Genomic DNA, 14,958 nt, shown 5'->3' with positions numbered 1-14,958 from the left:
AACTTCCCTCCATCACCCACAAAGCCTAGCATTCAGGAGTGCAACCCAAAATTGGATGTGAGTAACACACCCAAAATGCTGGAGGAACTCAGCAGGCCAGGCAGCATCTATGGAAAAGAGTAAACAGTCGACATTTCAGGCCGAGACCCTTCATCCTGATTTTGAATGTATTGCTTGGATTTCCAGCAACCGCAGATTTTCTCTTGTTCACTTGCTGCATCACTGAACTGTTCCCACAACCTAGCATTGAGAAACAAATTCAGGCATTTTGCCATTTACCCATATGCAGCCACAAAAGAGTACAAACTAATTATCCAACGCACCACCCCGATCATTGAGATTCACACGAGGGAAATCGGTCTTTCTGGTTCACAACGTCCATGCAGACCATCAAGCACCGATTCACATTAACCCCATTTTATTCCCCTTACATTCCCAGTAGCTCATCAAAATCCTTCCATTCACCTACACACGATGAGCAATTTACAGTCCCCATTTGTCCTTCTGACCCACGCGTCTTGAAATGTAGGAGGGAAAGAGAATACCTGGGCAAAATTATCACTATCCCAGGGCGAACATCCACACTTCACAGACAGCACCAAAGATCAGGATTGAAACCAGGAAACATGAGACAGTTAGTTGTGCCATCTGCCATGTTTTAACTTTTTCATATTTATGAAAATATCAAAATGATATTTTATCTTTGTTCTATTAAATGGAAATTATCAATATTAATCTGATGTTACAATAACTTGAAATACTTTATGTTCTTATAAAAATGTATGAAAATCTGTGTCATCTGCATTTTTGCAATATTACTTTGACTTAGATTGTTTTACATACTGTATGTATGCAAACATTTTGAATTCATTCATATATATCTGCATTAATCAATTCAAGTGTACCACCAATTAAATATGAAATGGTTTTCAATTTGATAGATTTATATAATTCAGTCTCTGCTTCTAGCTGTTTTCATCTTTTTTTTAATTATCCTATGACTCCACTTACCTGCAAGCTGCAAAACACTATGTAAATTTTTTTAGAGCTGACTGCCTCTGTTATGGAAAAGGATGACCTTTTGTTATTAGATCAAATGAATTGTGCAGATAGGCAACAGCCTGACTAGTGAGAAAGTGACATTCATTAGTCCTGTCATCAGCTCCAAAACCCTTCCATTATGTAATGCTCTGAACAAAGTCTAAATGAGGTATGTCATCTCAAAACCTGGCCTCAGTTTGACATTTATAGCAAGTAAACAATTTATTTTCTTTCAGTAGCAGAATTAATGCTCAATTCTAATTGTGCCTTTTTAAAAAAATATATAATTCAAGCTGAATAGTGGTCCTGGTTGAAATGAAAGTCATGCTTGGGCCTGATAATACTATTGACGCAAAAGGCTTTGTCTTTAAAACATTGAAATTTCCTCATGAATTAACCTTGATGTGCATTACTTGTGATATTCTAAATTTACATCATTTGAGGAATTTAATTACTTTTTGTTCATCATAAGACCTTCCACATCTCTTTAAGGATGTCCCAATTTGTTTTTTTTTAAAGTTAGTCACATGGGAAATACAGCAGCAAGGCAAGCTCCCACAAATGCCAGCATGATAATTTGATAAATCACTTTGTGATGTTAATTGAATTTTAAAAATTAAGTTATAGCAGAGGAGGCATCAGATTCAAGTCCATGGAAATTCTTTGGGACACAATCCCATCAGTCACATTAACCCACTTCTCCAACATAACCTTGCCAATTGTCTTTCCTGAAGCATCTATCCAATTCCCCTTCCACAGCCTTGATTAACTGTTTGCATCATCTTTACAGAACATTCTGGATCATAAACATAGTCTTCCTATAAAAAGTTTCTTGCCAAGTTCTCCAGTACTCTGAATATGCATCACTGGGTCCTCAAAGCTTCCATTAATCGAAAAAGGGTCTGTCAATTTACCTTATCTAAACCAACTTGTACACCTTTACCAAACCTCTGACTATTTGTTCTCCAAGGAGAACATCCCCAGGTTCTTCAGTCCAACTCACCTTGTAGGTGAAATCCTTTCTCCCTGTAAGGGAGATGTCAGGGGTAAGTTTTTTTTATGCAGAGAATGGTGAGTGCGTGGAATGGGCTGCCAGTGGTGGTGGTGGAGGCGGAAACGATAGGGTCTTTTAAGAGACTCCTGGAAGGATACATGGAGCATAGAAAAATAGACGGCTATGGGTAAGCCTAGGTAGCTCTAAGGTAAGGACATGTTTGGCACAGATTTGTGGGCTGAAGGGCCTGTATTGTGCTGTAGGTTTTCTATGTTTCTATGTAACTATGCGAGTAAATCTGCCCTGCATTGTCTCTAGCAGCTTCACAGTGCCATCCTTGCCACACTGCTGCAGGGTTTCGTCTTGGGTCCAACCATCTTCAAATGCTTCATTAATGATCTTCGTACTTTTGTAAGTTCAGAAAGGAGAATACTTGATGACCATTTCACAGTATCCCATTCGAATTACAACTCCTCAGGAAATGAAATACCTGCTTGACAGCAGCGAGACTTGTACAATGCTTACATAAAAGTTGACATGGCAAAAGACCCAAGTGCTTATTGCAACCACCAATGAAAGTCTTACCCACAACCTTTGACAATCAGTAACATTACCATTGGCAAATCCCTCACTATCATTATTCTGAACATCACAAATACTAGAAATTTTAATGCTGTAAATGCAGATCACAGTGTGGGCATTCAGCACCAGACCCTTCTCGTTCCCATCCCTATCCCATGGTAAAGACTGCTTGTCTCACTTCAAGGGATGTCACCAATATGGGGGAGCATATTGTTTGAAGTCCAAAATGCATGAGATTCTGCACAAGATAACATTCAGGACAAGCCAAACCACATGATTCATACTTTCTACCTCTGGTCCATCATGGCTACAATATGTAATGACAGCACTTCCCAAACAAACGTCCCACCATAAAAAGGGAAATGGCACAACTCGAAGTCACGTAACATGAAAATATATCATATTGTGGCCATAGTTATCATTCTCATTGAGTCCAAGTCCTGGAAATCCCTACAGTGGTCTACTGGAGGAGTAATTTTGCCTAATGAAGAGAAGATATTCGGGAAGATGACTCATCGCCACCTTCAAAGGCAATTCAGGATGCCCATTAACAGCTAGCTTTGCCAAAAAGGCCACATCTTGGGAGTTGTGCAGGGATTTTGAGCTTTGAGATCATCGAGACATGTTTGAAACAAGGACATTTTTGTCAGATGCATTATCAAGTGGTTTACACGTTAACAATGACCTTTTTTCCTCAACTATTTTAGTTCAGTCAAGCTATACAGGCAAATAAATAAAAACATCAACATTTAGCACAGACACATCAGTATGAAGCTCAAATTATATTTTTTAAATCAACCTTCGCCTGTAATGTGAGACGCAGTTACTATATAAATTAAAATGTGCTTATTTTAATGTATAAAAGCCAATTCACCGATAGAATTAGCCTCAAATACAAAACAAAAATGCATTAAGATTGTTGGACAGCACGCTCTGGTGCGTTTGAGCTAATAACAACTGATACTAAGTTTTATTTAATGCATGCTTCACTGTGTAATTAGCCAAATAAATGAACATTTCCACATGGGACTGTTCAAAGAGACACGCACAGAGGCAGGGTTTTGTAAAATGGGTGGAGAGTGCGTTGATACTGAAAACTTCAGAGCATAGACAATTATAAGAACAGCAGCCAATAGCTGGCAAGGGTAGGGATGTGGGTGGTGCTGAGAGAAAGAAGAGGGGACAAGGGTAGGATCGAAGGACATCTTCTCAGAGTAATGTCAGACTGGAGGACACTACTGAAGTTGAGAGAGGAGGATACATGGAAATATTTGAAAAGAATAACTTTTAAGTCAAGATGATAATAGACCTGGGCTTAATATAGATTACAAAGAACAGAATAATGGGACTTGATACAAGTTAAAATACAGGCAACAGATTTTTTGATAGGCTGAAGTTTATAGAGGGATAAATAGGGTGGTCCAGCCTGGAGATGTGACAATTGAGTCTGATTGTGGCATTTCAATTGCAAACAAACTGAAAGAGGCACAAGATAGGCAATTCCCATGATGGAGAGAATAAGAAGTTTGCTGCTCAGCTCAGCAGAAAATAAGAGACAGACTTCAAATTAATACCAATCCAGAGGCCTGTGAGAGAGATGAACTCAGTGGGTAGGGAATAGTGTCAGTGCAGGAGTTAAAGAGAGTTTAGCTTTGGTATTTCCAATGTAAAGGGTGGGGGGGGGGGGGGTTGATTTTGATAATCCGGTACTAGACAAACTGCTTAACAACACTAAATTAGTTGCATTGAAAAAATAACTGGTGTTTACAAATCTCTGGAACCAGCTCATTTGCAAAGGTATTCTAACACACAATTGTTCTGTTAGCAACTTTATATGAATTATAATATTTAAACATATTTCAATCTGACCAATTTTGATTGCATTAATTCTACATACTCTTCTCAGTGGGGGAAAAAAGCTGTAGAAAGTTGTACCATAATAGGCACTAGTCTCCCCAGCATCCAGGACATCTTCAAAAGGCAATGCCACAAAAAGGAGCATCCATCATTAAGGACTCCCATCACCCAGGACATGCCCTCTTCTCATTGCTACCATCAGGGAGGGGGTACAGGAGCCTGAAGGCACACACTCAGTGATTCAGGAACTGCTTCTTCCCCTCTATCATCAGATTTCATGAATCATTACATTAAATCTATAAACACTACCTCATTACTTTTTTACCCCCCCTTCCTCTTTTTGCACTACTTTAATTTAACTTTTTAAATTTTATATATACACATACACACACTTACTGTGATTTAGTTTTTGTTGTTAGGCATTGTAAAGTTCTGCTGCCGCAAAACAACAAATTTCACAACATACACCAGTGATATTACACCTGATTCTGATTTCTTCCCCTTTCCACCAACCAGGAGCAATTACACCTTATTAAAATAAGAGAATGCATCAGTCTCAACATAACCTCTTACTCCCAGTTTAGCACTGAGCTATAAGACCTTAAAATATGGAACAGAAATAAGTCACTAGGCCCCATCGAGTCTGCATCACCATTCAATCCCGGCTAGTTTCGTTTTTCAACCCCATTTTCCTGCCTTCTCCTCATAATCTTTAACCTTTTTAGCAATTAAGAACCAATCACTCTCTGCCTTAGATATACCTAATCACTTGGCCTCCACAGCCACCTGTGGCAGCAAATTACAGATTCACCACCTTCTAGCTGAAGAACTTCCTCCTCATCTCAGTTTTATAGGGACATTCTTTTATTCTGAAGCAGTGGCCTTGGATTCTAGACTCCCCTTTTCAGCAGACTGCAATCATCATGAGAAGTCATTCGTTGGTGAGGCTATGTGAAGCTTAAAAAGAGCTCGAGGCCTTCTGGAACTTCTTGGTGGGCTGCATTCTTAACGACCTCTCAGGCACTTGGCAGGGGCCAATAAAAAGGAGCGAGGTGTCAGCAGAGTGGCCACTGTCAGAGTGGGACAGTGTGAAGAGTAATCAGGCTTTGACTAAACAGGCTTGGGCAAGGACAGGGGCAGGTTAGAACTTAAGCTTGAGAAGTTAGAGCAGAGGTTCCCAAGCTGGGGGCCATGGAACCATTGCTTATTTGGTCCATGGCATAAGGTTGGAAACCCGCCCCCTTAGTTAGAGGTATAGCAAGTGTAGGCAGGATGGTAGTTCAGGCAGTGGAATGCTCCTCCTGACAGTTTCCCTGATGACTACATCTGCGGGAAACACATCCAACTGCAGCTCCTGACTGACAAGGTCAAGATACTGGAGCTGGAGCTGGATGTACTAAGGATCATCCAGGAGGCTGAAAACCTCATAGAGGAGACTTTACTGAGTTGATCACACCCAGGGTGCTGGATTCAGGTAGTAGATGGGTGACCACCAGGAGAAGCAAGTGGAGTAAACAGTCATGCTGGGTGAGGAAGGCAAATGTAATGTTACCATTCAAGAGGACTAGAATACAAGAGTAAGGATGTAATACTGAGGCTTTATAAGGCATTGGTCAGACCACACAGAGTATCGTCAGCAGTTCTGGGCTCCTTATCTGACAAACGATATGCTGGCATTGGAGAGAGTCTAGAGGAGGTTCATAAGAATGCTTCCAGGAATGAAAGGGTTATTGTACAAGGAGCATTTGATGGAGGAGTATCTGCATTCACAAGAGTTTAGAAGAAAGGGGTGGGAGGGATTTAATTGAAAGCTATTGAATATTGAAAGGCCTAGATAGAGTGGATATGAAGAGCATGTTTCCTATAATGGGCGAGTCTAGGACCAGAGGGCACACCCTTAGAATGGAGGGATGTCAAGTCAAGTCAAGTCAAGTCACTTTTTATTGTCACTTCAACCATAACTGCTGGTACAGAACAAAGTAAAAATGAGACACCGTTTTCCAGGACCATGGTGCTACATGAAATACAAAAACTACACTGAACTACGTAAGAAAAAACACAAAAACTACACTAGTCTACAGACCTAACCAGGACTGCATAAAGTGCACAAAACAGTGCAGGCACTACAATAAATAATAAACGAGACAATAGGCACAGTAGAGGGCAGTAGGTTGGTGTCAGTCCAGGCTCTGGGTATTGAGGAGTCTGATGGCTTGGGAGAAGAAACTGTTACATAGTCTGGTTGTGAGAGCCCGAATGCTTCGATGCCTTTTTCCAGATGGCAGGAGGGAGAAGAGTTTGTATGAGGGGTGTGTGGGGTCCTTCATAATGCTATTTGCTTTGTGGATGCAGCATGTGGTGTAAATGTCTGTGATAGTGGTAAGAGAGACCCCGATGATCTTCTCAGCTGACCTCACTATCCGCTGCAGGGTCTTGCGATCCGAGATGGTGCAATTTCCGAACCAGGCAGTGATGTAGTTCTCAATACATCCTCTGCAGAATGTGGTGAGGAAGGGGGTTGTCCATTTAGAACTGAGACAAAGAGCAATTTCTTTAGCCAGAGGGTGATGAATCTGTGGAATTCAATGGCCAGAGACAGCTGTGGAAGCCAAGTCATTGGGTATATTTAAAGAGGAGTTTGATAGGTTCTTGATTAGTAAGGGCATTGAAGGCAGGAGCAGACTCAATGGGCCAAATAGCCCAATTCTGCTAAGTTTTATGGTCTAATGGAAATATCTGCTCCATGCTCACTCCAATCAGGCCTTTCAGTACTCAACTGCCACAGATCAAGAAAATTTATCTGAAATCTATAATTCTGTTATTGCTAAAATAACACAACAGTGATAAAATTTTTGGAGATGGAAACAAAATAGAAAATCTCAAAAAAAAGAAATCCTCTTAAGTCACAGCCAATTTCCTGCTGGTGTGTATACCTAATTTCTGCAGCCATCCAACTCTGTAGATGCACACTGTAATCTATGCAAAACTACCACATAACTCCGCAGTGATGACGCCCAATGGATGCTCTGCACAACCAGTTTGAAACAGCTATCACTGCACAAATCCCTTCCTTCAGGAAAGCTAGAAGCAAAGATTTGGGTTGATGAGAGCATGACGGGTTGGTTCTTACCACCTCCTAGTAAAAGATGTACTGGCAATGTACAATTGTCTGTGTAGCCAGCCTCATGCTACAGAAAATGAAGCACTTAAATACTGGCAGAACAAGACAGTGTAAGTCTGAAGTTCCATTATCTTAATTAAAAGCATTTTGTCTATCAAATTTGAGTCTGTCACATTTTGGCACTACTATCTCCAACAATCCTGTTCTACATGCAGAATGAATGAGGTCACAAGCAGAGTTAAAGGGAAAAAAAAATCAAGCTCTTTTGAAGGTGCAGCTATAGAGCAGACAAAATTAGAGTAAGATAATTGCTTAGAACAGAAGCTTTATGAATATTTTCTATCATACTTCAGCTGTGGATGAGTGAACTGCTGTGAGCTCTTTATGAAATAACAATTGTTCAGGTTCATGAATTTCCAGTTCTCCACATCCAAAAGTGCCACAATTACCTACAGTGAACGCTTAAACGCTTACCGGACAAAAATATGTGTTTTCCACAATGTGTTTTGCCACGTCACATTCCGAAGAGATAGACATGATAAACAGCAATGCATCTCGGGCTTGTTGGCCCACTCCTCCTTCTCGGTGAATGAAAGGTATCAACAGGGAGAAGATGAGGAAGTTCGCCGCTCCCTGGTCTTCACTGGTATGAAAGAAGAGTTCTAGGATGGAGGGGTCCTTGGCCAGGATGGAACAGAGCTGGTTAAGCAGTAAGACCAGTTCAGTCTCCACAAAAGAAGTGGTAGTCCCAGAGCAAGCACTTAGCATCATCATTAAAGGCTTCAGGATTGGCTTGTGGTGCAGTAGCGGCTGGTGACATTGGGTGACCAACATCTCGTACATCTTTATTTGCTCAACTTTCATTTCATCTGTGAACTCCCTGCGAAGGCTCCACAAGAAAAGTTTCTCCATGACATTTTCTGTAACTACAAACTCCAGGATGGGACCCATGGCTGCATCTTCAGCTCGTTCCTCAATCAGCAGAAAGATCATGTGTTCAACATAATTCTGGACGGCACTTGCTTCGTCAGGAGGAATAACCCCATGTCTTGCGTTAGAGTTCTTCAGTGGGTCGTGCCTTTCTATTATTTTTATCACCTGAACAAGGAAAGGTTTGTTTTAGTCAAATTTAACAGAAAGTTTTTCTTAGGATGTTTAAGAACTAAATTGTGGCTAAATTAGCAGCAGGATGCTCCAAATAGCCTTAGTATCCCTGGAAGGAAAAGAAAATCAACAATGTGACTACTTCTAGTTGCTATCCATTGACCTCCTTTGGAAAGTAGACCCAAGTGACCACCAGATGACAATCAGGTTAAATTAACAGTAACACACACAAAATGCTGGAGGAAATCTGCAGGTCAGGCAGCATCTATGAAAATGACTAAACAGTTGACGTTTCGGGCCGAGACCCTATTCAGCAGGACACTTCTCTCCTATCAGATTCCTCCTTCTCCAGCTCTCTATCTCTATCTATTAGCTTCTCATTTCCTCCTTGCCCGCCCCCCAAACATGGCTTCACCCATTACCTTCTAGTTTGTACTCCTTTCCTTCCCTTCCCCCCACCTTCTTATTCTGGCTTCTTCCCCCTTCCTTTCCAGTCCTGGTGAAGGGTCTTTGTCCAAAACATTGACTGCTTATTCATTTCCACAGATGCTGCCTGGCCTGCTGAGTTCCTCCAGCAATTTGTGTGTGTGTTCCTTTGGTCTTGTCTTGTGTCTATAGGTTAAATTAATTATTGTACACTCCTAATGAAAATGCACAGAAAGGAGCGCTCCTACATCACGCCAATATCCATTCTTTCTTTCTTTCAACCACAGGTCACAAATGCACGGGATAGTAAGCAGAAAGCCTGCCTTTCATTTTCACCCTCTGTCTTTCACGCAGTGCAGAATAGGCTCTTCTGGCCCTTTGAGCTGTGCCGCCCAGCAATCTCCCGGTGTAATCCTAGCCTAATCATGGGCCAACTTACAATGACCAATCAAACCTACCGACCGGTATGTCCGTGGACTGTGGGAGGAAACATACACGGTCACAGGGAGAACATACAAAACTCCTTATAGACGGCACCGGAATTGAACCCGGATCGCTGGTACTGTAAAATGTTGTCCGAGCCACTACACTACCATGCCGCCCTTAATTTATGGCAATACTGCAATTGGATCTAGAGTGTTAACTGACTACAAAATTTCCCTAGTGTAGATCAATTGCAAAAAGAATCAAATATAGTTGATAGGCTTAAATTGCAGGAGTCAGACTAATTGCTTCCTACTTAATGCATCTTTAGATAACCAATGATTCACCAGGACACCCACCTAGATTAATTCATTTGTTTTGACACACTGGTTCCAGATGAGTGAAGGAAAGAGGTGGGTCATAATGTATGTATTACTAAGTAATTATTGCTTACTGAATTGAGAATGACTGCCATTTACGTTGGTGGAAATACTACCCTCTCCACTGCCATGCCTGCTTTGAAAACAGTAATGGATTGAAATGGATTAATCATCAGAGTAAAATTGATTCATAAGGAGGGTCATGTCTGCATTAATATAAGGAATTTGAATCAAAAGAGTTATCAGTGCATTACATTAAGCAAATCATTTTCAAGGAGGTATAAACTACTTTTTTTAAATGATTAAAGAAATTACAGCCCAGCTTAACAAAGATGGATTTGGTGTTTATCAATAGATGCTGGGAATGTTTTCCTGTGGGATGGAATTTCCATAATACCACTTCAAGTGTATTAAAGATCTATGTTCTTTCCCTCTTTTCGAATGAGGACCTTCAACACTTTCCTTTGTACCAAATGAGTACTTGCAGCAAAAACTGAAAATGCTGGAAACACTCAGCAGATCAAGCAGCATACAAACCAAAAAAAAAATCTATAGTTTGTGTGTGGAGCTGCTGTGAAAAGGGAACTGGAGATAGTTTACACAGATGTTGTTGAACTTATAAAGTATTTTGGCATTTTCTGAACTCATTTTGAAAGATGTCTTAAAGTTCAGAAACAAGTAATGTCACAGCTAGAATAGTTATAAACAATTTGACAGCCCACACCTTACTATTTTTTAACCATATTTTTGGAGCCAGAACAAGCCCAGACCAACAATCTAGAGACAGGTTCATCTGGTCCAACAGGCTCCCATTCAGAACTATTGTGATAAGCAATATATTCAGAACTAACAATTGTATTAACAAAAAATGTAGTTAATTTCATTAAATGCAATAAAAACAAAGAAAAGCACACTTTGGGAGATGGTAACTGAACCACAAGAAATATTTGTAAAATTAACACTTATCATTTAAGTGCAGAGTGAAATATTTCAAAAATTGATTTATTTATTTAGAAACCCAGCTCGGAATAGGTCCTCGTGGCCCAACGAGACACACCACCCAGCAACCCAACTATTTCACCTCAAAGGACAATATACAGCGACCAATTAACCTACTAACTGATACGTCGTTGGACTGTGGGAGGAAACCAGAACACCCAGAGGAAACTCACGTACTTATGGGAAGAACGTACAAACTTCTGCCAGACAGCACTGGAATTGAGATCCGAACTCCGATGCCCCAAGCTGTAAAGGCTTCGCGCTAACTGCTACACTACCATGGTGCCCCCATGGGACACTTCAGGGCACGGCTGAGCACGTACTAAAAGGGTGATTACAAAAATCCCATTAACATAGCACATTAATGTCAATTGTTCTGGGTTTGGCAAACTGAGCTAACTTTTAAATGAGTGATTACTGTAGGGAATGTCAAGACACACCAGCAGATACAGTGGTGAATTTCTATATAAACTATAGAAAGATATCCACAGGCTTGTCAAATTCAATATCAAATTAATTCTGTCTTTGACTGTGAGCCCCTCTGTTTCTTAAGAGATTGTTCACTAAGTTAGTATTGGCATCAGAAAGCCACTGAATGAATTGGCCCCTCTGTCAGTGCCTTGATATTTCAGAGGAAGTGATGTGAAGAAAATGGAACATAGGAAAATAAACCCCACAACAATTCACTTCCAGAACAAAAATGCCTTGCACTAATGTACAATAACTTCTTTAAAAAGTTCCAAGTTGTTATATTGTGGCAATATTCAACAAAATTTGACACAAGAGACACTTAAGGAAATATTAGGCCAAGTGACCAAAAGTTCGATCAAAGAGAAAAATATTATCAAGTACTTTCGGATAGGAAAAAGAGGTGGAACTTCCGGAGAGAATTTTGGTGCTTGGGACCTCGGCACTTGAATGCACAGATGCCAGTCGTGAAATAGTTAAATTTGGGAATGAACGACATACCAGTTGAACACAGGAACCTCAGAGGCCAAAAGGCTGCAAGAATTAGGAGATAAAAGGAAAGATGATTTGAAAGCAAAGGTGAGAATTTAAAAATCCATGTGCTGTTTAATCAGGACCCACTGTAGATCAGCAACTACAATGGGAACTGGGAGATGGGGGTAAGTTAGACCACCCGCAGCAAAGTTTCGGATGTTGTCAACTTCTGGTAAGTGTTGTGGACGCAGATGAGGAAAGGTAAAAGGGAGAAAGTAATGCCTGAAACCAGCTCTGAAGGCTGCTTCTACCACCTTCCCAGGATCCACAAGCAGTTCTGTTCTTGCTCCAATTAGATAGAAGAAATATCAGCTTTATAGAAACTTACCTGAGCCCAATGATTTTTAAACACAATGGTGCACGTTTCCGAGTCCACTCCTGAGAGACTCGGGGCCTGTTGAATCTCCTTGCTCATGGCAACTGAAGCCAAATTCTTCAGCAGATCGTTTTAAACCATGCCGGAAAAATGCCAGCAGAACATATGTCGCCCTTTCCTGCTATCCAGCACTTCCAACAAACATGCTGAACCAATTCTGTCCGGTTCAAAATTTGTAATGACCTGAGGAAGAATAAATATATGAACACATAAATGCGTGTCAGCCAGTCCAATTACTAAACAAAAATGCAACTCGTCGTTTTAGATTTCTTCACAAATTGATTTTCTAAGCCCTTTAAAATATTCTGCTTTATAGATTTTTCACAATTAATTGCAGTAAAAGTTTGCAGAGTGACAATGATTCATACTAAAGAGAATATTTTTTTCCCTCAACTTTTAGTGGGTAATTTCTGATGTCCAACAATTGTTAACAAGGTGAGAGTAGATATCACAGAACAATTTTATAATCATTTAGCATAAGTACTAGAAAGTAATTAAATATTTTTATATACTTTTAATTACCCATTCATTGACAGAAAATGGTAACAACCAACTCTTGTACTATTTGCTAGTTCTGATTTATTTTGGGGGGTACATCATCTGCTTTCAGACCTCTGGCAAAGCAACTAAACAAGTAACAAATTCACCAGGTTACATGGGGGTGTTGAAATTTGCTTTAGAGCAGATTCTCGCTGTTTTGACAAAGTGAGGCTTCCACTTGCCCAGCTGGGCTGATGTCAGACATTCAGCACATGAGGTTACAAATCCAGTTCATTCCATTTCTGCTGCTGTCTGTACATAGAAACATAGAAAATAGGTGCAGGAGTAGGCCATTCGGCCCTTCGAGCCTGCACCGCCATTTATTATGATCATGGCTGATCATCCAACTCAGAACCCTGCCCCAGCCTTCCCTCCATACCCCCTGATCCCCGTAGCCACAAGGGCCATATCTAACTCCCTCTTAAATATAGCCAATGAACTGGCCTCAACTGTTTCCTGTGGCAGAGAATTCCACAGATTCACCACTCTCTGTGTGAAGAAGTTTTTCCTAATCTCAGTCCTAAAAGGCTTCCCCCTTATCCTCAAACTGTGACCCCTCGTTCTGGACTTCCCCAACATCGGGAACAATCTTCCTGCATCTAGCCTGTCCAATCCCTTCAGGATTTTATACGTTTCAATCAGATCCCCCCTCAATCTTCTAAATTCCAACGAGTACAAGCCTAGTTCATCCAGTCTTTCTTCATATGAAAGTCCTGCCATCCCAGGAATCAATCTGGTGAACCTTCTTTGTATTCCCTCTATGGCAAGAATGTCTTTCCTCAGATTAGGGGACCAAAACTGCACACAATACTCCAGGTGTGGTCTCACCAAGGCCTTGTACAACTGCAGTAGTACCTCCCTGCTCCTGTACTCGAATCTCTCGCTATAAATGCCAGCATACCATTCGCCTTTTTCACCGCCTGCTGTACCTGCATGCCCACTTTCAATGACTGGTGTATAATGACACCCAGGTCTCGTTGCACCTCCCCTTTTCCTAATCGGCCACCATTCAGATAATAAGCTGTTTTCCTATTTTTGCCACCAAAGTGGATAACTTCACATTTATCCACAATAAATTGCATCTGCCATGAATTTGCCCACTCACCCAACCTATCCAAGTCACCCTGCATCCTCTTAGCATCCTCCTCACAGCTAACACTGCCGCCCAGCTTCATGTCATCCGCAAACTTGGAGATGCTGCATTTAATTCCCTCATCCAAGTCATTAATATATATTGTAAACAACTGGGGTCCCAGCACTGAGCCTTGCGGTACCCTACTAGTCACTGCCTGCCATTCTGAAAAGGTCCCGTTTATTCCCACTCTTTGCTTCCTGTCTGCTAACCAATTCTCTATCAACATCAATACCTTACCCCCAATACCGTGTGCTTTAAGTTTGCACACTAATCTCCTGTGTGGGACCTTGTCAAAAGCCTTTTGAAAATCCAAATATACCACATCCACTGGTTCTCCCCTATCCACTCTACTAGTTACATCCTCAAAAAATTCTATGAGATTCGTCAGACATGATTTTCCTTTCACAAATCCATGCTGACTTTGTCCGATGATTTCACCGCTTTCCAAATGTGCTGTTATCACATCTTTGATAACTGACTCCAGCAGTTTCCCCACCACCGACGTTAGGCTAACCGGTCTATAATTCCCCAGTTTCTCTCTCCCTCCTTTTTTAAAAAGTGGAGTTACATTAGCCACCCTCCAATCCTCAGGAACTAGTCCAGAATCTAACGAGTTTTGAAAAATTATCACTAATGCATCCACTATTTCTTGGGCTATTTCCTTAAGCACTCTGGGATGCAGACCATCTGGCCCTGCGGATTTATCTGCCGTTAATCCCTTCAATTTACCTAACACCACTTCCCTACTAACATGTATTTCGCTCAGTTCCTCCATCTCACTGGACCCTCTGTCCCCTACTATTTCTGGAAGATTATTTATGTCCTCCTTAGTGAAGACAGAACCAAAGTAATTATTCAATTGGTCTGCCATGTCCTTGCTCCCCATAATCAATTCACCTATTTCTGTCTGTAGGGGACCTACATTTGTCTTTACCAGTCTTTTCCTTTTTACATATCTATAAAAGCTTTTATGTCAGT

The 14,958-nt window shown here is 40.9% G+C and overlaps 1 protein-coding gene across 6 annotated transcripts in view; it reads right to left on the bottom strand.

Moving 5' to 3' along the window:
* fhip1aa (FHF complex subunit HOOK interacting protein 1Aa) overlaps positions 1–14,958 on the bottom strand; it is a 140,920-nt gene that overhangs the window by 63,893 nt on the left and 62,069 nt on the right. For all 6 annotated transcript variants that reach the window (XM_063046469.1, XM_063046470.1, XM_063046467.1 and 3 more), the window contains 2 exons: positions 12,258–12,488; positions 8,070–8,693 (listed from right to left, as the gene is read on the bottom strand). In XM_063046469.1, coding sequence (XP_062902539.1) covers positions 8,070–8,693; positions 12,258–12,344 — 711 coding nt within the window. In that variant the 5' untranslated portion in view covers positions 12,345–12,488. The remainder of the gene's footprint in view (positions 1–8,069; positions 8,694–12,257; positions 12,489–14,958) is intronic.

Source organism: Mobula hypostoma, chromosome 4 (genome assembly GCF_963921235.1).
Source record: "Mobula hypostoma chromosome 4, sMobHyp1.1, whole genome shotgun sequence".
Classification (NCBI taxonomy): Eukaryota; Metazoa; Chordata; class Chondrichthyes; order Myliobatiformes; family Myliobatidae; genus Mobula; species Mobula hypostoma.
The sequence above is the reverse complement of the archived record's forward strand: the minus strand, read 5'-3'. Positions and strand labels throughout refer to the sequence as shown.